At 36.1% G+C, this 27,063-nt stretch overlaps 1 protein-coding gene across 1 annotated transcript in view; it reads left to right on the forward strand.

Moving 5' to 3' along the window:
- The window catches only part of LOC149806093 (delphilin-like), a 147,312-nt gene that overhangs the window by 81,267 nt on the left and 38,982 nt on the right, over positions 1-27,063 (forward strand). The window contains exons 15-18 of the mRNA XM_089950970.1: positions 1,344-1,454; positions 4,379-4,963; positions 19,459-19,580; positions 24,491-24,572. Coding sequence (XP_089807096.1) covers positions 1,344-1,454; positions 4,379-4,963; positions 19,459-19,580; positions 24,491-24,572 — 900 coding nt within the window. The remainder of the gene's footprint in view (positions 1-1,343; positions 1,455-4,378; positions 4,964-19,458; positions 19,581-24,490; positions 24,573-27,063) is intronic.

A 27,063-nucleotide genomic window follows, 5' to 3' on the forward strand; every position in this document is an offset into this window, starting at 1 on the left:
CAATTTATATACCAGTACTGTTCGTGCATCAAATAGTGATCTGCCCATGGTGCATGAATACATATCTATAAACATGGTTTCAAAAGTAGATTATTGCTTCTATAATTTTTAATCATTGATGAATTTGCAATTATTATTGACATAAGAAAATAAAATTAATATTAATAATTCTTATTTTCTAAATGAATTAAACATGGTTAAAAATTTCATTCAAATCCCATCAGCTTTCCCTTTTATGTCTCTCTAATGCACAAGATGCATACATTTGTGGAAATCTGTGCAGTTAGAGATAGAAAAGGTGAAAAATAATTTGAGCTGGATGAAACAATTGAACTTGAACTTGGACCAAGTAACCTACAAGAACCTGGGTCATCATGGTATGTGTACACTTTAAATGGGATTTATTGACAGTGTTGACAATATCAATGATACTAATTTGGAATATAGCTTGTAAAACTGTATGGTAAATTTCTTGGTTAAGAGTCACACCCATAGTGTAATCTATTGAATGCTTTGGTCTGTTCATTTTTTAGACTAATATTAGGGTTCAAAAGAGTATTTTTAAATATTAAAATGTCTGAATGCCACTGTCCCTCACTTTCTTTCTCTCTCATTATGATGGTTGGTCAGCCAGCAGAGAACATAAGGATGGACAATAAAAAAAACATAGTCTTATTTTTAGTCTCAACAAACACCACCTCCCTCCCTTCCTCTCTCTCTCTCTCTGGATCATCATCACAAGCTCTGGGCAAAAATCCATGAATAGATGTGCATAGTAGATTTTCGCTTGTGTCATGTGGCAAAGTCTGATCCAATGATGATAAAATTTACAAACTGATCAATGGAAAGGAAAAAGAGGGAGGCAGAAGATAGAACAATCTCATAGTCCATAGCAGTGTTAATTAAAGCATAATAATGTCTTTGATCAATTGTAAATATGTGTATTTGTATGTGATATGAATATATATATATATATATATATATATATATATATATATATATATATATATATATATATATATATATATATATATATATATTGTATACATGCTGTATGTTTGACATACTACTTGTCTAAAGTTTTAATGAAAAGGAAATTTGGCAAGCCTCATTTTTTTAATACTGAAAATGTATACATCTTGTGGTATATCAATGATTCAAAGTATATAATATAGATATGGTAAAACCATTGGAAAAGTTAGCTAACTTGAGATTGTTGAAGATGAATAATGTAGATACCTTGTACATAGAATTTTATTTATTATTTTGATGCTGCTTATATTAGATAAGAGCAACTACAGATTGTAAAAGTCAGATAATTTGTGGCAATTTGCTTTATACAGGGTCAGTGAAGCCGACAGCAGACTTAGCTCTGATCAGAGAATTAGAAGAAACAAGAAAAGTTGTTAAAGAAGCAAAGGAACTCTTTTCTAAAAGGGGAAATGCTGAATCAGGTTACTAAGAAGCATATTTTTTTTTAAATTCTTTTCTTGCTAGTGTAGAAAGTAATTCCATTTTATAGATTACTGATGTATGTCCATCCATCTTTAATCATCACTTAATTTAGGGCCTGCATTTTTCTCAGATACTTTTGCTTAAAAAATAATATTCATAAATTCATTACTTATTGATCTTTTCAAAACTTTGATACTGTTAAATTCCTGGAAGATCTGAAACAGGTTCCATGGAATACAGTCCAGATCTTGGAAGATATTGATGACGTTTAAGATACTTGGACAGATCTGTTCATCATTATAGTGAACAAACGTGCCCCTTTAAAAACACACAGGATAAAGAAAGACCACCAGCTAGACTGGATATCCCCAGAAATTTTAGAAGCAATAAAGAAAAGAGACCAACTAAAATCAGTAGAAAATCAAGCTGAATATAGTTTGGATGAATAAAGTTAATAAAATAATACGTCAAACCAAACAAGCTCACTACAAAAAAGTGCTGGATGAAAACCAAAATAACCCGAAAGCTATCTAGAAAGTGTTTACAGAGTTTGGTGCAGGGAAATGTAAGAGTACAAGTGAAATTGTATCCCTTAATCGTGAGGGCATTTATACCAATAATCCAACTGACATCTCAAGTATTTTTAAAGTCTTTTTTGTTCAGATTGCTGGAAAAAAAACTTAAAGAACCTAGAACTTCATCTGATCATCTGGAACTCAAACATTTTTGTGCTAAAAAAACCTACCAAACAATATAAAGTTTGAAATTTCTGAAATGAGTCCAGTAATTGTATTGAAATATATTTAAAAAATTGATGATTGTAAAGCTACAGGACTTGATATTATTGGACCAAGGCTACTAAAGGTAGCTGCACTTGCAATTGTAGAGAGTTTAGTTTTCATTTACAATGAAAGTATTAGGTCTAAAAAATTCCACAAACATGGAAAACTGCCAAAGTTATGCCATTGCATAAAGCAAGAACAAAAGATGATGTAAATAACTACAGACCCATCTCTATCCTTCCTTGTCTCTCCAAATTATTAGAAAAACATGTACATGATTCTTTTCTCAACTATTTAAACACTTATGATCTTATTCATGATAATCAGTCTGGCTTTCACCAGAATCACTCCTGTGAAACTGCACTTGTATCTTTGAAAAGGAGAAATGGTAGACACTGTTATGGTTGACTTATGTAAAGCTTTTGATCTTGTAGACATGAAATCTTGCTTGAAAAACTAAAAATCTATTGATGCAGTGAAACTGGTTACTTACTTAACCGATAGAGTGCAAAAAATATCTTTAAATGGTCAACGTTCTCAAAGTAAAAATACTAGTTGTGGAGTACCACAGGGCTCTATCCTTGGACCTCTGTTATTCATTCTATTTATCAATGACTTACCTCTTAGGATAGGAACTTCAGTTTCTTCCACTGACCTCTATGCAGATGATTCTACACTGTCTGAAATGGGTAAAACCAAAACATTGCTTGAAAATAAGATTCTCTCAACAGACTTAAAGTATGGTGCAAGGAAAACAGTATGATCATAATTACAGAAAAACGAAAGCCCTACTAGTTACAACGCAACAAAAATGAGCAAGGCTAGATAGCAACAAACTCCAGGTTCTGTTTGACAGTGTGAGTCTTAATATGACCTCTCATGATAAAATTCTTGATGTATTCATAGATAACAATCTTACTTGGTCTATTCACATTAAACAGGTTTCAAAAAAGGTTAATTCTTATCTTTGGCTACTGAGGAAAATCAAAACATACATTCCTCTTCAGTATAGGGTCATCTTTTTTTATCCTCAAATACAGATTTGTTTGCCAACAGTGCAACCTTGTATACATCTATTTCTGATACTGAAGGTATCCAAATGAGATTAAACTCAGACCTTATTAGAGTCCAAAACTGGGCACAACAAAATAAGATGGTAATTAATGAAGGTAAAACAAAATATATGATTTTGGGGACATCACAAAAACTACACAAGTCAGGGAACCCAGAACTATCTCTTGCAATAAATAATCATCAGTTAGAAAATGTCTGTCGATAATAATTTTTTTATGGAATGACCATATTGATAAGTTTAGTAAAACACTATCCTCCAAAATTGCCCTACTTAGCAGAATCAAGAAATATTTACCTATGAAAACTTACTGAAGGTCATATATTCTTTTAACAATGGGTTACTGTTCAAATGTATGGGGAAACTGTGCTAAATCTGAGCTTGACAAGATTTATAAACTTCAGAAATGAGCAGCATACATAGTTTTAGATGCATCTATTGATCATCCCTCAAAAGTAATTTTTACAGAACTCAAATGATTCATAATATATGACAGGATAGATTTTCACAAGGCAGTTCTTCTTTATAAATGTCTACATGGAACTGCACCAGAGTATCTTCAGGACTTATTCAGCCCTTTTTCAACACAATACCAGTTGAGATCAATATCACATGAAAACCTTCTAGCACCAAAATCAAGAACAGAGCAATTTAAAAAGAGCTTCCAATACTCTGGTACAGTTCTGTGGAACAAGCTTCCACTACATGTAAAATCTGCTGAAAATATTAGAGTATTTAAGAAAAGATATCATAAGCATGTATGTGTTTCTAATGGATAATGGAATTTAGTATTTTAATACTAAACTTGTTAAAATAAACAGGTACACTAGAATTAGACACACTAGATTTAGGTATGCTAGATTTAGGACCACCAGATTTAGATACACTTGACACTTTTTTCTCACTGAACAATACCATTCTTTGTTGGTAAGCTGAACCTACCTCAAAAGGAATCCTTGCCTTGATAGAGAGTCAAAAAAAAGGTAAATATTAAAGATCACAGATAACTTTCTTTTTGTTTGGGTATTTTTCTGATTGTAAAAATATTCACTTGAATTTTCTTTTACAGATTTAGAGAAAGGACATGTGCAGGCCAAAAAATACATTACTGTTATTCCAGTAACACACAACGTCAAAGGCAGTGGGAAACACACCATCGGTCATGATAATACAGAAGTTAAATTCATCGAGTCTGAAGGCTCTTCATTGGCAAGTGGGCAGCAATCAGATTCAAGTACACATAGCACAATTAGAAGTCACAGCAAAATGGTGATTAATGCTCATTCTAGTCATCATGATACGCCAGCCAAGATTCCCATGAGAAATGGTACAATAAACAACCTTGGCTTGGCACCACATGGTTCCAAGAGTAGTGAATCTGAAGTGGACAAGCATAACCTGGCCTCCAAATCCTTATTGATGTCGGGTGATTCATTCAACCAGAATGCACTAGTTGCCTTGAAGGAGCTTGATGCAGCAACGGCAGCTGAAGTTTCAGATATGGACAATAATGAAATTGGCAGTGGCACTGACGGAAAACACTCTTCCAAGCAGACAATTAAAACACCTGCGAAAATGACATCCACTAAAACACCTGTAAAAACACCAAGTCAATCTGCTGTACCTCCACCTCCACCCCCACCCCCTCCTCCAGGTAAGAAAATCTTGCAATACACCTAACAAAGTAATGCACTGCCTCATGGTCAGGTTACAAACTCTGAGGCAGTGAAATCCATTAAAGTGTCTGGAATATTTCAGAACCCATGCTTGTGGTCAAATTACAAACTTTGAGGCAGTGGAGTCCATTAAAATGTATGGAATATTTCAGAATGCATGCTTGTGGTCAAATTAAAAACTTTGAGGCAGTGAAATCTTTTATAAAGTGTCAGGAATATCTCAGAACCCATGTTTGTGAAGTTTAACACATTAACCCCAGGAGCTTTTTGTAATTTTGGCCTGAAAATTGAGGTGGAAACACATACTGCCTAGTTGTGTTAGAAACATCGTTTTTCATTGGCCATTTGACTTGCGCATGAGCAGAAGATTAAAAAAATAAATTTAATTTTTTAATTTTTTGGGGTTTTTTTGTGTTTTTTTGTTGTTGTTTTTTTGTTTTTTTTTGCTAAACGGAGCCATTATTTCATTAGTTTTGTATGGAGACCACTCTTTATTCCAAATGCCCATCCAATCCTACTTCTTGCAAAGGCTCATCTGTCTGTTTGTAGTTCATACCGGTTTGCCTTAGATCTGAGACCCAAAAGTCTAAAATCCGGACACAGAATCGGATTCCGACCACGGGCCAGTTTTGGGTAGAAAAAAGTCAGGTCCAAAAAATTACTTTTTTTTATCTGTATTTTGTAGTGCAACTAGATATTCCAGATTATTTGTTATCATTGTAGAGCTACATCTGTCTACTTTTCTATAATACCACCCACTTTAGTGTATCATGCATGACCATGACACTACAGAGCTCGGCAGTAGGCTACTACCTCCTGCCCCGTTAAGTCGTCACTAGGGGTTAATGTATTAACATTGCAAAATATTAGTTTCAACAACTTCTGTTTGAAATATCCCAAGCAATTAAAAAGGAATTAACAAATCTCATATTTTATTATCTGAGGACAGTAATGAAGGCTTTACTAGGGTGACCACCTTGTGAACAAAACTTTATTTTTCAGAGATTGATGATTTACAGTGCACATTGGTGGAATTTGTTTTTCCATCATTGAGGAATTTCTTTAACAAATAGGTGTTTATCTCTGTGCTTTCTGCCAGTAAATTTGTCAAAATTTAAATCTTAAAATAAGTTATGATTATTAACCTTTTGCAGATGATAAAAAGACATGTAGGTAAATGTAAGATGTCACAATAATACATATAGGTAAATGTAAGGTGTCATAAGAATGCATGTTGGTCAATGTAATGTGTCACAATAATACATAAAGGTAAATGTAAGGTGTCATAAGAATGCATGTTGGTCAATGTAAGGTGTCACAAGAATACATCTAGATAAATTTAAGGTGTCACAAGAATACATGTAAGTAAATGTAATGTGTCATAAGAATACATGTAGGTAAATGTAAGTTTTTGCAACGCATGTAGTAAATGTAAGATCTCATTAGAATGCACATAGGTTAATATAAGGTATCAAAAGAATACATGTAGGTAAATGTAAGGTGTCATAGGAATACATGTAGGTAAATGTAATGTGTCACAGGAATACATGTAGGTAAATGTAAGGTGTCATAAGAATACATGTAAATAAATGTAAGGTGTTATAAGAATACATGTACGCAAATGTAAGGTGTTATAAGAATACATGTAGGTAAATGTAAGTTGTCATAACAATACATGTAGGTAAATGTAAGTTGTCATAACAATACATGTAGGTAAATGTAAGGTGTCATAACAATACATGTAGGTAAATGTAAGGTGTCATAAGAATACATGTAAGTAAATGTAAGGTGTCATAAGAATACATGTAGGTAAATGTGTGATGTGATGTAATAATACATGTAGATAAATGAAAGGTGTCATAAGAATACATGTAAGTAAATGTAAGGTGTCATAAGAATACATGTAGGTAAATGTGTGATGTGATGTAATAATACATGTAGATAAATGAAAGGTGTCATAAGAATACATGTAGGTAAATGTGTGATGTGATGTAATAATACATGTAGATAAATGTAAGGTGTCATAAGAATACATGTAGGTAAATGTAAGGTGTCATAAGAATACATGTAGGTAAATGTAAGGTGTCAAGAATACATGTAAGTAAATGTAAGGTGTCATAAGAATACATGTAGGTAAATGTGTGATGTGATGTAATAATACATGTAGATAAATGTAAGGTGTCATAAGAATACATGTAGGTAAATGTGTGATGTGATGTAATAATACATGTAGATAAATGAAAGGTGTCATAAGAATACATGTAGGTAAATGTAAGGTGTCATAAGAATACATGTAGGTAAATGTGTGATGTGATGTAATAATACATGTAGATAAATGAAAGGTGTCATAAGATTACATGTAGGTAAATGTAAGGTGTCATAAGAATACATGTAGGTAAATGTGTGATGTGATGTAATAATACATGTAGATAAATGTAAGGTGTCATAAGAATACATGTAGGTAAATGTGTGATGTGATGTAATAATACATGTAGATAAATGAAAGGTGTCATAAGAATACATGTAGGTAAATGTAAGGTGTCATAAGAATACATGTAGGTAAATGTGTGATGTGATGTAATAATACATGTAGATAAATGAAAGGTGTCATAAGATTACATGTAGGTAAATGTAAGGTGTCATAAGAATACATGTAGGTAAATGTGTGATGTAATGTAATAATACATGTAGATAAATGAAAGGTGTCATAAGATTACATGTAGGTAAATGTAGTAAAGTGGCATAAGAAGCTAAATGAATTTTGTCTCCCCTGTATAAACCTCATGGTGATATATTGTAATCATGTTTCTGGCAACAGCATCAGCAATGTGAAAGTTTTGCATTAATTCTGGCAACATCATCAGTAATGTGAAAATTTTGCATTAATTCTGGCAACAGAATCAGCAAAGTGAAAGTTTTGCATTAATTCTGGTAACAGCAGCAACAATAATAATGTTTTGCATTAAAGGTTTTAAAAGTCCACTTAAGTGATTGCATTCACATGAAAATCTTTGACAATGACACTTTAGGTTCAAAGCTTATGCGCTGATATCCCAGGAGTCTTGTCTGTCTTGTGTACTTAAGCATGATGATAAACAGTGTAATGGTTTTGTGCTAAAGTTTTTGAAAGCAGATGTCTTGTACACAAAGTTGAAACTTTAGGACAACATTGCTATGAATCTAGATTTTGTACACTGATATCCAGGAATTCCCATCATGCTTTAGCAGTAAGATTAGATCTTCATTGTGTAAAACGTTAAAGCATTTCCTGTACACAATTGAACATTTAATGTTTTCATAGGTCTAAAGGTAATATACTGATATGTGAGGAATTCCAGTACTTCTGTCTCACCTACATAATCATCGTGGTTAACATTAAAGTTTTGTGTCAAAGTTTATGAGTATCAGATTCAGGGGTAATAATGACATGCATACAGACATGGTGAAAAGAAAGGTTCCACTGAATACTTGTGATAAAAGAATATACAGAAGATGACCACATACACAACTTCATGTGTCACCCTGATATTCTCTTGCAAGTATCAGTTTTGCAGGTTGAAAACTTAATCAAACATCTGTGATAAACAGAAGATGCAAAAACTTTTGACACGCCCAAGTTTCTTGTGGTCACCCAGCGCTGTTATTGCATGAATATCAATTTTACAGCCTGAAATTTTAATTAACCCTTTACCTCATGCAAGCATCTTTGGACGCCTCTACTCCATTCGCATGGAAGTGTCTTTTGACGCCTCTACAAGATTCGCATGGAAGCGCCTTTTGACGCCTGCTGTAAACATCAGCCATTTTGAGCTGGTTTTCGTAGCGCCACCTTTGCAGAAAACCCCCCATTAGATACTACATTCATTTCTGCGAATGACAATTACGTCAGATCACGTGGTTGCTATTCATGCACTGGTCGATATCTGCTATTTAAAGTAACTGGGTCGTAATCTCCACTCTCCAAAATGGCGGCCGCAGATTTCATTCAGTATGTACGGAGTTTTCACGATTAGAATCACAACCATGAAAGATACAATAAATTAGGTAAAGTCTCTGATATTGATGTAGGCAGCAATTAGTTTTTATAATTTATCAAATTCAGATGACTTAGTGATGTAGACGCACACGAAAACCTTGTAAATTTCAAGTATTGGAAATGGCAGCTACGATTGGTCATGCGGCCTCACTGACATGACAGTGAACAAGTTCTCTCTCGATTTTAAAGCACATTAAAAAATTCTTCCGTGAAAAATAATTACACAGCTATAACAATCGGACTTTACTCGTAAATTTTCCACATATAATATATGTGTACCAAAAATGTAAAATGGTTAAAATTGCTGTTAAACGTAACATACACTACATTGCTTAACATTTCACAGGCAGGATTTCATTCAGTACTTACAAAATTTTCACGATTAGAATCACAACTATGAAAGATTCAATAACTTAGGTAAAGGCTCTGATATTTATGTAGGCAGCAATTAGTTTTTATTGATTATCAAATTCAGATGACTTAGTGATGTAGACGCAGACGAAAAACATGTTAATTTCAAGTATGTGAAATGGCAGCTATGGTTGGTCACGTGGCCTCACTGACATGATGGTGAACGAGTTCTCTCTCAATTTTAAAGCACATAAAAAATTCTTCTGTGAAAAATAGTTACACAGCTATAACAATCGGACTTTACTCTTAAATTTTTCCACATATAATAGATGTGTAGCAAAAATGTAAAATGGTTAAAACTGCTGTTAAACATAACATACACTACATTGCTTAACAGTTCACAGGCAGACCTATACGTATGCTGTCAACTAGGTAACGTGTTCTATTTATAGCATGCTGCACTTTGTTACAATGCTCTATGAGATAAAGGGTTAAGATGGTATGCAGGTATATGCATGCTTGCAAGTATGTTTTTATTTATATGGTGTTATGGCACATCAGCACTATCCTGGCTATATAGTGCCAAGCAAGAGCAAGGTATAAAAAAATATGTACATTTAGTACAAGTTTTTCTATTAAAGAAGATCCATGTCATGTATAGTGCAAATCTTTATATTAAATAAGATCCGTGTCACGTATAGTACAAATCTTTATATTAAATAAGATCCGTGTCATGTATAGTACAAATCTTTATACTAAATAAGATCCATGTCACATATAGTACAAATCTTTATATTAAATAAGATCCGTGTCATGTATAGTACAAATCTTTACATTAAATAAGATCCATGTCACATATAGTACAAATCTTTATATTAAATAAGATCCGTGTCACGTATAGTACAAATCTTTATATTAAATAAGATCTGTGTCACGTATAGTACAAATCTTTATATTAAATAAGATCCATGTCACATATAGTACAAGTCTTTATATTAAATAAGATCCGTGTCATGTATAGTACAAATCTTTATATTAAATAAGATCCGTGTCTTGTATAGTACAGATCTTTGTATTAAATAAGATCCATGTCACGTATAGTACAAATCTTTATATTAAATAAGATCCGTGTCATGTATAGTACAAATCTTTGTATTAAATAAGATCCATGTCACATATAGTACAAATCTTTATATTAAATAAGATCCATGTCATGTATAGTACAAGTCTTTATATTAAATAAGATCCGTGTCACGTATAGTACAGATCTTTATATTAAATAAGATCCGTGTCAGGTATAGTACAAATCTTTATATTAAATAAGATCCGTGTCACGTATAGTACAAATCTTTATATTAAATAAGATCCATGTCATGTATAGTGCAAATCTTTATATTAAATAAGATCCGTGCCATGTATAGTACAAATCTTTATATTAAATAAGATCTGTGTCATGTATAGTACAAATCTTTATATTAAATAAGATCCATGTCACATATAGTACAAATCTTTACATTAAATAAGATCCGTGTCATGTATATAGTACAAGTCGTTTTTTTTTTTTAAAGATCCAGGTCACATTTAGTACAAGTCTTTATATTAAATAAGATCCGTGTCACATATAGTACAAGTCGCTTTTTTTTTTAAAAGATCCAGGTCACATTTAGTAAAAGTCTTTGTATTAAAATGATCCAGGGCACATATAGTACAAGTCTTTATATTAAATAAAATCCAGGGCACATTTAGTACAAGTCTTTATAATAATTAAGAGGTTCAGGTCAAATCAGATTTCAACATTTTCTGTCTCCCTGCTGGATTGATGTTGTAGATTAGGACTGATGCATATGTCATAAGAGGTAACTAAGTGGAGACAACGCATTTACCATGTGTTGCACCCCATATCATTGGAGGAGAGGATCCTGCTAGTGGAGTAGTCCAGTGGTTGCTGCTTTAATGCAGCACACTACTCTGGTTTCATCATTATCTAGACTGGTAGTCAGAAGGGTCTGGTCTCATAAATCAGCTAATCATATCAAGCATTTTGGGTTATGTAAAATACATGTACATTCAATTTAACTCATTTGAATACATTTCAAAAGCCACCTCTGTGATAAAACAATACATGACTGTTATTCAAACAGTACATAAGATATAGTCTCTGAGGGCAGTGGTAAGGATTAATTTAGTAATATTTCTTTGTTGGACTGTATCACCCTGTGAAGCCCTGAAAAGAGAAACACAGTATAAGAAGCATAAATGTCTCCCTTTCTTGGTCTCTTAGGCAAATGGGGTGCACAGGTGATGAAATAATATTATGGGGAAAATCAGTCAAAATTTTAACCTGTAGTGTGATACTTGGTCTTAAAAGGACCAGGAATAGTTGAATGTGTGACTTGGATGAGAAAATTCATCCAAGTCAGGGAAATTGGCTAAAACTTCTCTTCATTGATTCCAATCATGAGAACAAAAACCTAAGCAAGCTATCAACCATTTTGATAGCTACATTACTGTGGAGCTGGACTGGGAAGCCAGGAATGTAAAAGAAAAATATTTGTAGAGTGTATATGTAGTTGGGGGGGTAAAACTAATTTTAATTATGCAATACTTACCTTTTTGCTATTGCTTAGCTATCTATTTTCATGCCAAAAATATACTGTCTGTATGATGTAAATACATCCTCCTAGAGTAGAGAAAAAGTCAGTATGACCCTTTGACCTTTTGCACACCACTCTGCCGCAAAGCCATGTGCAGAAGGTGGATGTACCTATATGTCATCTTTTCACAGACAACAATTATGCAAGATATCAGAGCAGGGTGGGAGGAGGGTATTTGGCAATAGCAACAGGTAAGTACTGCATAATTAAAATTAGTTTTACCCCCCCCCCAAAATACATTTTTGTAGCAGCAATTGCTTAGATGAATTTGTCAGTAAGGTGGGTAGGCTGATGTCAAACTGATCAAAAACAGAAATGTACTCACTGTAGAGGGAGAGGTCCACTTCTACAAAATATTCATGTCTCTCTGAGTAACACACTGTGCTGTAACAATGGGACCCTGAGAAAAAAAAATGTCTGGGCTCTGTTGTGCTGATGAGCGGAGGTAGAAGGAGGGAAAGGTTTTATGGGAACACCAAAAAGCTGCTTTCAGTATATCCTCCAGAGAGGAATGATTAAAGTAGGCCCATGAGGTAGCAATGGCTTGAAACTCATGGGCTATAATATTAATAAAGGTTAGGTCTTGATCGGTGAGAGACTTGTATGCTCATTTGATTGTCTTGACAATCCACCAGGAGATAGTGGCAGCTGAAACGTCTACAGAACCCTTAATAGGGAGAAAGAGGTGTTTCCTATCCTTGTTTACTGAGACTGTGAATCTCTGTGGGTAAGGGGGCTACAGAAGGTAACAGATTTTTTGCAAGAAAACCAGGTTGGCAGAAAAGGGAAACGGACTCTTAGTTCTCATTAAACCTAAGACAGCCAGAGTCAATGGACAAGTTATGAATTTCACTTCTTCATCTCGCTGAGGCAAGGGCGAGATGGAACACAGCTTTGAGTCTGAGATCCAAAAAGGAAGTTTCACTCAATTGTTCATAAGGTGTTTTGGTTAATGACCAAAGAACAGAGGAAAGATTCTATTTAGGCATAAGGGAGTGAGAGACCGGTCTCTGAAGCTCAGGAAACTGTATAAGATTGGCAAGATGCAGATCTGAACCGATGTCTGTGCGTTTAGGTGTGTTGGAGATGGGAGCTCGATAGCTTTTAATAGTGGATACTGAACATCTTTTGGTCTCAAAGAGGAACAAAAGGAAATCAATGGAAGTTAGAGAAGGACAGATAGGATCAACATGTTTCCTACTGCACCAGTCACAGAAGATTCTCCAATTGGCATCATGAACTTTGAAAGTAGAAGCTCTCCTGGCTTGAATGATGCAGCTGGTGACTATGTCCAAAAACTTGTTCTGGCAGAGAGATTATTTGAGATGAGCCTGGCATGAAGGTGGAGAATGTCTGCACTGTTGTGGAGAAGGGATCCCCAGTGCTGTGACAGGAGATCACTCCTGTGTGGTAGAGACCTGGATTGATCTATCAGGATGTCTAGGAGATCATTTAACCATGGGTGTTGGGGCCATGATGGGGCAATGAGAATGATCCAAGCAGTGGAAGTTTGGACTATTTGCAGAACTTTTGGTGGCAGTCGGAAAGGTGGCAATGTATACGAATATAAGTGTTCCCTATGGTAGCTGAATGCATCAACTGCCTGTGCTTTCTGATCGCGGACAGGAGATGTAAAAGGAAAGTTTGTTGTTGAGCTTGGTTGCAAACAGGTCCACTAGAGGTCTTCCCCAAATGGAAAGTAGGGACTCTGTTACTGAATGGTGAAGAGACCATTCTGTGAGGATGGCTCAGTCTGTTCTGGACAGAACGTGACTGCTTGATGTGGCAAACTCAGATTGTGACATTCTCATTGGCTCCCCAGATGAAAAGGTTCTAGACCTCCACACAAAGAGAAGGGGTATGTGTGCCTCCTTTACATCGTAGATAGGCTATGACAGACGTGTTGTCTGAGGAGACCATGACACAATGGACCCTTATTAGGTTGACACACCCTTGCAATGCTAGAAATACTGCTTTCATTTCTAGGTTGTTGATGTGAAGAGGCAATTAGGCCTGAGTCCAGGAACCATGGAGAATTATGCCCTCCTGCTCTAAATGTGCTCCCCAGCCTAAATCTGATGCATCTGCAAACAGGAATGGGGATCGGGTGCATGCATAGGACTGTGATGGAACAAGTTTCAACTTCTCAAGATTGGGTAGGTAAATGCTAGGGCTTCTCCCCCACCCCCACCCTAGTAGGAAAGGAAGGTGGGTTAGAAAACTTCTCTTGGATCTGCAGCAACCTGGGCGCCATGGACCTGATGAGGGAGGAGGTGGTCTAGCAAAAGTTTGTGGATTGGACTCAGTTTGTGTCTGCTTGAAAAATTTGGTAGATGGTCCCTGGGGATGATTTGCCTGACCTTGTTTCCTGGTCAGTTGTGATGGACCAGGAGTGGAGGTGAAAGATTGATGTTGGAGATAGAGGAAGTCTTGAGAAGCCATGGTAGGAATGAGGTCCCCTAAGAGCTCTTAGAAGGTCTTTACTGTGGTTAAGCAAGACCTTTGACAAGTCCAATGCAGCATCATGGCAGATGTGAAGAAATTCCACCAATAAAGCAATGGCAACATGCTGGGATGTTTTATCCACAGCCTCCAGCACATGTAATATGGCTGAATTCAGAGAGTCCTCTCTCAGCATACTAAAGGATGTAGCTGAGAAAAGGTCAGCATGAGAGGCTTTGTTACAAATAACCGGGTTTTCTGTTCCATTGTATTCATTTTGATGGGAAGGCATGCCCAGAATCCTGAAGACATACTAACTTTGGCCACATCAGCATCCAAAGGAGGAGGTTAATAGGCCACTTCGGGGAATGTACCTGATAGCTTGAAGAAGAGATAAGGGGTCTCAGTGGAGAGGGAGGAATAGACCACCCTCTACATTGTCAAGCAATATTTTGGCCTTGTGAAAACCTCCCTGATATTTCCTCAATTGTAGATGAATGGGGGAGAAGTAAGAGGTCTGGTTGAGGTGGTACCCCAGAGATCTTTTCCAAACTAGAAAGGATCTTTTTGGACTGTGTGCCCAATGGTTTGGGGCACAAGTCAGGTGGTAACAAACAGTAAACCTTGTTTACCACCTTATCAAAGGACCAGACCTCTTCTTCCTCATCTACCTGAGATGAGGGAGTGGGCCTGAGAGAAAGTGTCACTGCCACAGCTTCTGTCTCAAACTCATTGGAGTCACTGAGGATGGAGAGAGCATCATCCTCCTCATAGTCAAGGACACTCTCAGTTGCAGATTGGCTGAGTATCACTATGTCCATTGATGGAGGGGCTTAGGAATACTATGTATCACAGTCCCTGGTTGATCAGGAGGTGTGGAAGGGAGATGAGAATGTCTATCTACCCTCAATGATGTAACACCTTTAGCCTTCCAGAAGGAAAACACTTGGTGAGGTGATGGTGGGACATGAGATGCAGCATCACTTCGATTGGCATGGCAAGGTCCAGTCGTCCATTGGGGCATGATGGACCAATGTCCCTTTGGTGCAAGTCCCCACATCCCATAAGGGTTCATAGGTATAATAGGGTAGGGGGACACCAAAACAATCCCCATGCGTAGCCTCAGTCCTGTGTATGATTGTAAATTCTGCACAGGGTGGGATGGTGGAGGAGGGAGAGGGTGAAGCTTGGTCCTGGCCCTTTCCCCATACCATGAGGTCAATGAATGATAGATAGAGATGACATTATCTTCACTCTGTGCAACATACATGTGATGTGTTGTCTTCCTAAAGGAAGGGGCCAATATGCTGCCATAGACACAATATGTATTGTGTTGCTCAAATTCCCTGATGGGAGGGAGCAACCCGCTAACCTGTGCTCAACCTTCCTAAAGGGAGGATGCAACCCATGGCTACAGTGCTCAACCTCCTTCAAGAGAGGGTGCAACCTGCTGTTAGGATGCTCAATCTCCTTACAGGGAGGGCACAACCCACTATCGCAGTGCTCTACCTTCCCAATATGAGGGCACAACCCGCCATTGCAGTACTATACCTTCCTAATGGGAGGGCACAATCCACGGTCACAGTGCTCTACCTCCCCATCAGGAAGGAGCAACCTGCTACCTGAAGCATGAATGCTGTTAAGGATGTGAGAACTTTCCGTCATTTCCCTACTGGCGGAAGTTGAACAGCTTCTGGAACATCAAGACCCTCCTTCTGGAGGAGTTTCAACAACCACTGAAGATGTTTGTCATAAATTGTGAGATCTGGGAGAAAAACCTGAAAATCTGGACGAAGAAGAGGGAAAGTTCTTCCATTTTTGATAGGTATGCCTGGAATCTACTAGATTCCAGGTGCTGGAAGACCACAAATTGCAAAATGTGCAACATTTTTTCCGAGTACACCTAGAGCACTTGTGTATCCCATGTATCACAGACCATTTTGCTGACCTGGGGGGGGTACTTTTTTGTAGTGGTGTGGTCCGTCGTCACAAAACTCAACTTACAACAAGTAACCAAAAGATGGAAATTATCGTTGAAGTATTTCCTTATTTATTGAAAGAAACAAGATATTCCAATTCTGATTATTTGTTTACTGAAGTAACATGCAAATACATGAATGTCAATGTGAGCATTGTACGTAGTTATAACTTATATAAGTTGAACATAAAAAATGGAGGAAATAATGTCTTCAACATTTGAGTGGGGCCTTTCATTGTTCCTAGAATATTGGGACTTACCCTTACCATTCAGTTAATATTTCAAGTAAAGGTGTCTACCACCATGGGTAGAACACATAGCTTCCAAATTCTTGCAAAGAACAAAGTTCTAAGGGGAAAAACATAAATAAATAAACAATACAGTTATTATAACAAATGGACAGTAGCAACACTGAGAATTATAAACAATGTAGAGAAGTAGAGACAGCTAACTGTGATATATTAGTTGTCCACAGGCATTAATTTCTTGATCACAACAGCTTCAGACGTCAATACAGCATGGTGTCCATGAAAAGAATAACATATAGGTACATCTATCTTCTGTGCATGGCCTGTGGCAGAGTGGTGTGCCAAAGGTCAAATGGTCATACTGACTTTTTCTCTACTCTGGGAGGATGTATTCACATCATTTGTATGATATATTTTCGGCATGAAAATAGATAGCTAAGCAATAGCGACAGGATAAGTAATTGCTACTATTGAACTGCAAATATCACTCTGACAATCGACTTTGTTGAAAGTGGTTTTTGAGATACCCACACAAATCACTAGCTCATCAAGCGGTCATGTTTAATCTAGAGATTTGCATGACTTCAGCAAGGCTGAGATGTTCCCAAATCTCAGCTCTCAGAATGTCTCAAGTGAAACAAAATCAGCATTTGCCATAACAGCAAGTTGATTCCCACAAATGCTGACATCCAGACATTCAATCACATCACTTTGCCTACACTTATGAAAGCCACATTTTTGAACATCCCTTCCATTCCTAATCCTTCACAGTGTTTCAGCTGCCAGAAAGATGGCAGCAAGAGGAAACTAGTCTGGATCATGATGGATCGTCCCGCTTAGAGAAAATCTCTTGTGCAGATTGCCAGACAATCTTCTCTAGAAATGGTTCTAAATATAAACTTAAATAGGAGCTCCAAGGTGTGAAACAGGGAAAATGCAAAAGCTTTCCTGGTGGCCAGGAAATATTTTTGTATAGCCACAGCTCTGCTTAACATAGGTGGCAACTCAAATGCCAGTGCAGCAAATATTGATACAATTAGTTGTCTTCAGCTTGAACAAAAGCTGTCTGCCTGCCTTCAGGAGGACTTTTTAGAAGAAAAACAAAACAGTGTTGATCTTAAAATGTCACTATGTGCAGCAGTTTTTAAAGAATACTGATAAGCTGCAGGAGTGTCCATGATCTTAAAAAGCAAATCTTCTCACAGCCAAATTAACAGTCAACAAATTTCACTTACACTTATTAAAAAAACCAGTATGTGAATGCATCTCAGCAAAAGTAACATGACTTTATCAAAACTAGGTCAGTGTGACCCAATTTACCTGCCTGAGTGACTTTTGTACTTTCAACTGTCTGTTCATTACATCTTCAATATCTTGAACCCTATTTCTTCAGTAGTCATAAAAAGTGGTATGTGATTGCATCTCAAGGAAAGCAACTCAACCATAAAAAATTTAGGGTCACTGTTTTTCATGCTTGAATGACTTGAATTTCTACCAGAGCATCCATTATGCCCACAATATCCTGTACTCTATCTCACCTTCATGAAAATTAATGTTAATGCATAACAAAGAGAGTAACTCTACCACACCAACACTAGGACAATGTGACCCACTTTACAAAACAAGAGATATTTTTTTTCTGTTCTCCCATAATTACACCTGTTATCTTGGACCTTGTTTGACATACACTTGTGAAAATTTGTATATGCATACATCTTAAGGAGAACAACTCAACAGTTTGTGTGGCTCAGTTTTCAGTCACTTTTGTATCATCAGCTATCCATTTATTACACCCATATTTTTTATTCCATTTGAACCATCCTCACAGAATTTGGTATGTGGCTATATTTTAAGGAGAGTAACTTGACTACTAAGTCATTGTAACCCTTTCTATGCTTTTGTCACTTTTGTATTATCAGCTGTCCATTACTCCCACAATATCGTAACCCCTATATCACTTATACTAATGTAAATTACAGTCTAAATGTATATCTAGGTGAGTAATCCTACCATTTAAAAAATACATTGTGACCTAATTTTTGTGCTTGAGTGACTTCAATATTTTCAACTATTCATCAATTATGCCATCAATATCTTTGGCCCTATTTCACATAGTCTCATGAAATTTGGAATGTGGGTGCATCTCAAGGAGGTTACTGCACCATACCAAAAGTTGGTCAATGTGTCCTAGTTTTATTAATTGAATAACTTATGTAGTTTGTGGGGGGAGGGTGTTTCTGTGAGTTTGTTACACTCACATTATCTTGAATCCTATTATACCTACACATAATTATTTCAGGCTAGAGTGACTCTTACATTTTCTCCAATGCCAGTTCTGTTGGATAATTCAGATGCTCATATTGGTGAGAAAATTTGTGTTTACAAGTTGACACATTGTTACAGTTATGTTGGTTGATGTTTTAATATAAGCATTTTTTTAAGGTTTGAATACTGAATAAAAGCAAAGGATAACTTCACTTGCTTGGTTTGATACATCAGGATTCAAAAGTTTATACTTGGTATCTATTGTTCAAGAAGTTATACAACTTTCAGGGTTTCTGATCTTGATGTAATGTTATGTTTAAGGAGAAGGATATAGAGAAGCTAGAGTAAACAATAAACCTCAAGGTTTGTTTTAGGAATATTTAATATTACAGATTGATGTTTTGCTCTGGCTCGAGTATTTATTAACATCTCACAGATTAAAAATATTCATCACAGTTATTCTCATATATTTATAGGGAATTTTGTTTTTGTTTTTCAGTCCCTCCCCCAAGTTTGAATGCCAGTGGTGAGCAGAAAGGGGACAAAGCCCAGATGAATGTCAAGAGAATCAATTGGATAAAACTGGATCAGGACAGAGTTGGGAGCACAATATGGGAACAGGTAAGACCTCCTTCTATAGTAATACAATACTTGCTACAATTGCATTGTTTTCCTTTTCTGAGACAAAGTCTGCCATCCAAACTAAATAATTTCCTCATTTAGTTAGTAATGGAAGTTTCTAGAGCAGAAAGAACAAGATCCTAGTCTGATTCCTGCATCACAGCCCACATACAGAATACCATCTTTTTCCTCGGACAACATACAATTAGACATGTACATTTTGTGTTTGGGTTTGAAACTTATGTTTGACATTCCATCCTACCTTTTTGTTTAAATCATGACTTTATTTGTGCACAGTATATCTTTGCATGGATAGCTGTCCCATCTCGTTTTTGTTTTTGTTGGCCTGGTGAGATGTGGTATTTAGGTGAAAGTAACAATGCTTTCAAGGAGAAGAAAAGCCCTTCTTTATCCTCATCTTCATTGGACAGTCCCCTCCATTCCCAGGAAGAGTGTTGACCTTGTCCCGATCTGGAGAAAAAGAGGGTAAATTGTTCTGAGACATCTGGGTATTAGAGATAGTATCAGGCCCAGGGATCCCTGACAGTAATCTGATGTCATCAGTGTTGATCAGGGATCAATCTTGGGTCCCTCCCAAGACAGGAAAAAACACCAAAGAATGAGTTGCTTCCTTTTATTAGGGATGAGCAGCACCATCTCAAGATTGGATCTTACATTGCTGTGCACTCTGCTATGGTGTGTGAGTTTACACAAAAGTTGTTTGCAGGGATAAGAGTTCACCAGGCAACAGAGGGGGTGGTCATTCCCCACCTCTCCACTCCAACTGATGGTTTCTGCATCCAACTGTAGAATCCTCTTAAGTGACCTTCCATGAACACTGGGGCATCACAAGTGGGTATAACTGGCTGAAACCTGGAGGCTTTGGAGCTTAAAGCATTGCAACCTTTTGTCACCATTACCTTCAATGTCGATCTGTTCAATGATGAATCATTATCTTGTCTGTGCTTCAGTGTCCCTCTCACCTGTCATTCACTAGATGAAGCAGCTGGAAAGATCAAGGGAGAAAGTCTTTGGACCCCTCCCCCTTCCCCAAGAAGAAAGGGGATCTTTCCTTTTGACTTTAGCACTCTCCTGCTGTGTTTTCCTCATCCCACTAAGAGCTTGACTCTGCCTCTTTGCAAGGCTTGATTATACATCTTGGATGTGGGTCATTTCCATTCTAAAAGATGGGTACCAGCTTTGTTTCCAGGAAGATCATACTCCATCATGGACCCACATCTTCTTTCACCAGTCTAAACTGGGACATTTAAAGGAGTGCAGAAGTGCACAATCAAGAGATTAAGAAATGACTATAGTCTGGACTTCTGTTCCTGGATTTTAATGGTGTCAAATAAAGGTGGAATATTTCTGCTCATAATTGACCTTTTTACCATAAATAAATCCTTTGGGAAGTGCAGTTGCAGTTTTTTTTTTTTTATCTCTTTCTTTTCAAGGAAAGAGAATGTTTAGTGGCAGCTATTACAAGCTATAGGGCAGCCCATTCCATAACACACTCACTAATGCCTTGATAGAATATCATGTGCAGTACCATTCTCAGTCATACCTGTGCTGTGGATGAACAAGATAAACTTTGCCCAGGTAGGGCTTTAAGGTCTTATTTGGCTACCTCTAAAGGGAGAAGGAATGGTCAGAATCATTTCTTTTGACCTCTCAATATTTCACTGATTATCAGGTGAACACCAGTTCCTGGAGGATTGTCCTCACATTAAGAGAAGGACCTCATCCTGCCTTTTTAGGGTTCCTCTGATCTTTCAGCATCCACTATTTCAAGGTGAATTGATATGTTATTCTGACTACCAAGACAGCTTATCAATCCCTAGCTGAGAGGGACCTTTTGTCATGAGGATTATAACCTTTAAAGATAGGGTAATTGATTCATCTTGGGCCTATTTGAATCACCCCACTTTGGATGATTTTATGAGAGCTACATTGCAACACTCTCACAATGCTTTCTCTCCTCTTTACCTTTGATCTCTGGCACAGCAAAATGAAGACATTCTTTCATTGGGCCTAATAGTAACAGCACAACAGATGGTCCTACCAGCATATAGTAGTAAATATTCCAGCTGTAATGATAATTGCAATAGCGTCTATACCAGATTTGTTAAATCATCAGCATCTCCTGTAAAAATTCAGCTATGCATCAGTAGCAGGTAATTTATTACACTATTAAAAGGTATAAGCTAGTATTTTCAGACTGCAACTATTCTGCTTTCCTTTTCTGAAATGCAAGTCTCCAATCAAAGTTAATAATTTCCTTCTCCAATTAGTATTGGCAGGTTCCAGATCCCATTCTGACTTCTGTGACACAGCCTGCACATGGAATGCTATCCTGTTTTCACTTGGACATATAGTACAGACATTAGATTGGGTGGGAGGAGGGAATTTTTTTAATAGCAGGTCTCTATTAAATAATTAAAATTAGTTTTATCTAGCAAAACTTACTACTTAAGGGCTAGAACAATGTTGTAACAATCACTGATCAGTTTCAAAATGAATGTAAGTTTACCCTTTTATTATGTATGTCAAAGTTTCTTGTCATGCCAGATCAGAGAAATTTGACTGTCTTACTCCCCTTTCAATTGTTAACAACCAGTTAGCACATTTCTTGAATCAGACTCTGAAAATTATTAGTAGCAACCAAATTTTCATGAATAAAGTTTAATAAGATTCAATGAGTGCTAAAGATATTGGAAAATGTTGTCTTTTCTTGTATCTAGTCTGGTATTGGGATATGCTCAGACAATTTACATGAAATGTTATTTATGAGGATACAGTCTTTTAGAATTTAATCCATGTCTTCAAATTTCTTGAGAAGAAAGTTTCTGTGGGTTCAGTTTGACAGATTTCACAGTGACACAACAATAGCAGAATTTCACCCAAATCAGTAATTTATAATTTTAAACTTTTTATACCACAACATAAAGAAAAAAGTAAATAGATGATTCACTTCATCCATCCATCCATTACCCCCCTACCCCCCCATCCAGGCTGCAAGTTATCTCATTCACACAAATCTGCTTTGATCATGGTGGATGTTTATAGGGATGAAGGAATGTCATGTATTAAAATTCAGTTCTACTAATAGCATCTACTTTCCAAAGCGTTTATTCTACATCCAGGCTGATATTCCAGTACCACCAATTTTACACTAAGGGTACATAATATAATGGAGGTATGGCATACATGAAAATTTGTTCACTGTAACCAACTTTCAGGGTGTAATCAACATTGCTTAAAAATTTCACTTTAGCTCTAAATCTTGTACTTGTACCTGTTTACCTATGCCATAAACTAATGGCATCTAAAGATGAACCTGTGTCATACATCAAAAACAGGTCACTGTGGCCTAATTTTAAGGATTTTTATTCAAAATTGCCCCCCCCCCCAACTGTTTGAGCTCTAATTGTAAAACCTGTTTAGCTTTTATTGAGTGCATCTAGGGATCATTGTCTGCTGTACACCCAAAACTTGATCACTGCAACTTGCTAATGGAAGACTTCTCAGCATCACTTAAAAATAGTGTCCCATTGGCTCTGGCCATATAAACAAGGGTACCATATGAGTTTTTGCTCTCAAATGAGTTTAGTGTTATAGAATATTACAACTGAATTTCACATTTAATGGTTTGATTCAAATCTGATGTCATAATGTGTGATATGGAAAAGACAATTTTTTAACTCGGTGAGATTTTCAGTTATTTCAGTATGACAGAAAAAAAGAGGAAGAGAGAGAGAGAGAGAGTTCTTGACACTATAGATATATGCCCATAACCTGTATAAACAGTAAATAATCTTGCTTAATACTCTATAAAAAACTGTTACCTTGGGCAATTTATACAGTTGATTGTCGCAGAGGTGATTAACATGCATATCAGTCAGAGATAAACAACCATCCTTCCACATATTACTGATATGCAGAAATATCATTTACAGTCATCCTTCCACATATTACTGATATGCAGAAATATCATTTTCGAAGCTGAGAAAAATTAAACAAGCTCTCGGGGAAGTTTGAACAACAGTACCATTCAGTCTCTAATGAGTTCCAAGCTGAACACTACTTGCATTAACTTCAAACCCAGCACTAAACTATTGAGAGCAGAAAACAGAATGAAGTTAAGACTGTATTCCACTGTTAAATGACTTTTAAAGACACACACTTGGTGTATGTTATTGCTTAATATCTGTGTGGTTGTGATTATGTGAGTGTCTGCGCCTGTTTGTATGTTGTGGTGATATTCGACAATGCTAAATTTAGAAGATATGGTCTGTTTCAGAGTGTGTTAAATATTTCAGAGAAAATATATATATTATTTTCTTTATTCCTATTTGAATTTTCAGTCATTCTCTTAAGCTTTTTGTGAGTTGATAACTTATTTTCAGCTATATAATTTAGCAGTTTGGGAGTTATTTTCCTGACTCTTCCTTGGTGACCACAAAACACATGCACATACACACTGGTATGCAAATTGAATCTAAAAGAAACTTCCCAAGAAAGAAATTAAATTACCACTAGTTGTAAAAGTCATGATTCAAGGAAAATGTTGAAAGTTTAGTGTTCCTGGTACTTTACCCTGATAATTCATGTGCAAAAGTTTTATTTAAGTCAGTTATATGACAATTTATGTTTTGTCAGATGTATTGGTGCATAGGTGAAAGTGAAATTTAGTCTTTTAAAGTGGAGAATTCCCAGAGAACCCCAAGATGACCAGTGACTATGATGGGAGAGCTCAGGCCCTTGCAAATGCTAGCTGTGGGGTTCAATCTAAGAACCACAAAATGCACAAAGCAAGTGGCCTAATCTCTGCACTGTCCAGGTTCCACAACTGAAACCTGATGTTTAAATGGGAAGAAAAGTTCTTAACAGTGTTTTATGCCTTCTTTCAGATTGGTGAAACAGCAGACCTCATGGATGTTGTGCGTTACTTGGAACTGGAACAGCATTTTAGTACCGCAGCCACAAGGACAAGTAAGTCCATAGGAAGACAAAACTATATTATTACCTGTCTTTTATGCACACACACAAACACATTCCACAAGGACAAGTAAGTCCTTAGGAAGAAAACACTGTATTATTACCTGTCTTTAATGCACACACACAAACACATTCAGAAAAACAAGAGGTCCTTGGAAAGACAAAACTGTATTTGTCATCTTTCCTAATCCACATACAACTGCAGCCACAAGGACAAGTAAGTCCTTTGGAAGACAAAACTATATTATTACCTGTCTTTAATGCACACACACAAATACATTCCACAAGGACAAGTAAGTCCTTTAGAAGACAAAACTGTATTATTACCTGTCTTTAATGCACACACACAAACACATTCCACAAGGACAAGTAAGTCCTTTGGAAGACAAAACTATATTATTACCTGTCTTTAATGCACACACACAAACACATTCCACAAGGACAAGTCCTTAGGAAGACAAAACTATATTATTACCTGTCTTTAATGCACACACACACACACACATTCAGAAGAAGATGGTTTAATGCACTCAATCTGCAAACAGCACATACCCAGACTAGGTGGTGGATTATATTTGCTGGTAAATCTAAGTCTTCATTGTTTGTTGGAAATTGTATATACAAAAGAGAGCTGTATTTTCATTTTGTTTCTGGAGTGCACAAACATGTTGGGCATTTTTCCCCTCTCCAAAAAAATCATTCATGGAAACAAATGAACAAAACTTGCAGGCAACAAATTCATACATGATGTCAGGCTACTCTTTAAGTCTCATAGCAAAATCACACCTTATATGTTTATCAGCAAATGAAAACAGACATTACCTTTTTTGTTGTGATGGGGCATAGTTCACACAGAAAAGTCACACTTTACATGTTTATCAGTGAATGAAAACAGACATTACCTTTTTTGTTGTGATGGGGCATAGTTCACACAGAATAAAAAATTAAAGGGTCTGATGCTTACAAAAGAAAATGCTGTCTGTACACCAATGTAGCTAGCAATGAATATCATATTTTACACTATGTTTCAGTATATCTTAGTGGAAGAAAATGCTGTCTGTACACCAAAGTAGCTAGCAACAAAGATCATATTTTACACTAAGTTTCAGTATATCTTAGTGGAAGTAAATGGTATTTGATCCCAGAAGTGATGAAAGGGTAATAAGAACATTTGTAATAATATTGATCTTTCACCTTCACAGTGACATAGGTTTTGAAAATGTTGAAGATATGACAAATTAAAGACAAGCTGTCTTCTGTAAAACTAGAAATATTTGATTGGATATAATTTTGCAAGCAGGCTGATGACTTCATGTTGATACTATTTCATGGTTGTTTTTTTATATTTGTTGTTTATCATTTCCATTAATTTGTGGTTGATTTGATTTTATAAAATTCTTTACCCATAAAAGTATGACATTAAATCCTATAGGAATAATTTTCATTTTAATAGAATCTATGGTAAAGCCACATGGGGACACAAATAATGTAACCCCAGGACTGGGATTACCTTGTCTCATTGCAAATCCCAAAGTAGATTATTTTTCTCCCCCAATATTTTCCTTTAAAGTTCAAAAAAATCTTAATTTTTTAAATATAATTGAACACCTTCATCACATTCAGTATTCATTAATTACTATTATTTCTTTGCATTTTTCATCTGTTGGTCATTCGGTCTTATAATGTTTTATGAAAATCAGAATAATCATCTCAGTAGAATCCAACTATATTTACCGCTTACAGACCCTCACCCACAAGCAGCTTAACAGTTGTTACTTATTGTAAGCATTGCTGCAAGGAGGTGTAAAGCCAGGTGCAAATATTGTTTACATATGGCACATTTACACAAATTTGTTGATGAGGGCTGTGGTGTGACCTATCCATCTGAAGTACACAATTTTTATACATGAGAAAATAACAACTTGAAACACTTGATAGTATTGAGGTATTATCACATTTAATACATGGATGTTATGTGAAATTATCAATAATAACTTAATATTTATTACAAGGAAAAGTTTTCATTTTGATGAGTTGTAATTTAGAAAAGTTCTGTTATAAATAATAAAATGATACTGGGTACACAGCTGGAGGCCATAAGGAAGAGTAAAATGTAGCATGAGTGACCATGTGTAGAATGGGTAATTAGATGTCTCTGTCACTATCTTATTTAACTCTCCTTTTCTTTGGAGGAGGTGAAACTATTTGTGACATACTGGTGTTGTAAATTGATATGGTTTATAAAATTACCCCATCGTATGGAAGAACCTACAAACACAGCCCCTAGCAGATAGCCATGTTCTGAACTTTCAAGTTCAGTTTCCTGGAAAATTTATATTTTCTGTCTTGGAAATATTGCATATTTCTATTAGTAGTGCAAGGAAAAGGGAAATCTGCTTGTAGGATAATGTGTGAATGGATAATGGATTCTTTCTGATTGGAAACTGTATGATTTGTCATTTCTGATTGCATGTACATCTTTGAT

This window comes from Sinohyriopsis cumingii, chromosome 2 (assembly GCF_028554795.1).
Source record: "Sinohyriopsis cumingii isolate HCF-2022 chromosome 2, ASM2855479v2, whole genome shotgun sequence".
Lineage (NCBI taxonomy): Eukaryota > Metazoa > Mollusca > Bivalvia > Unionida > Unionidae > Sinohyriopsis > Sinohyriopsis cumingii.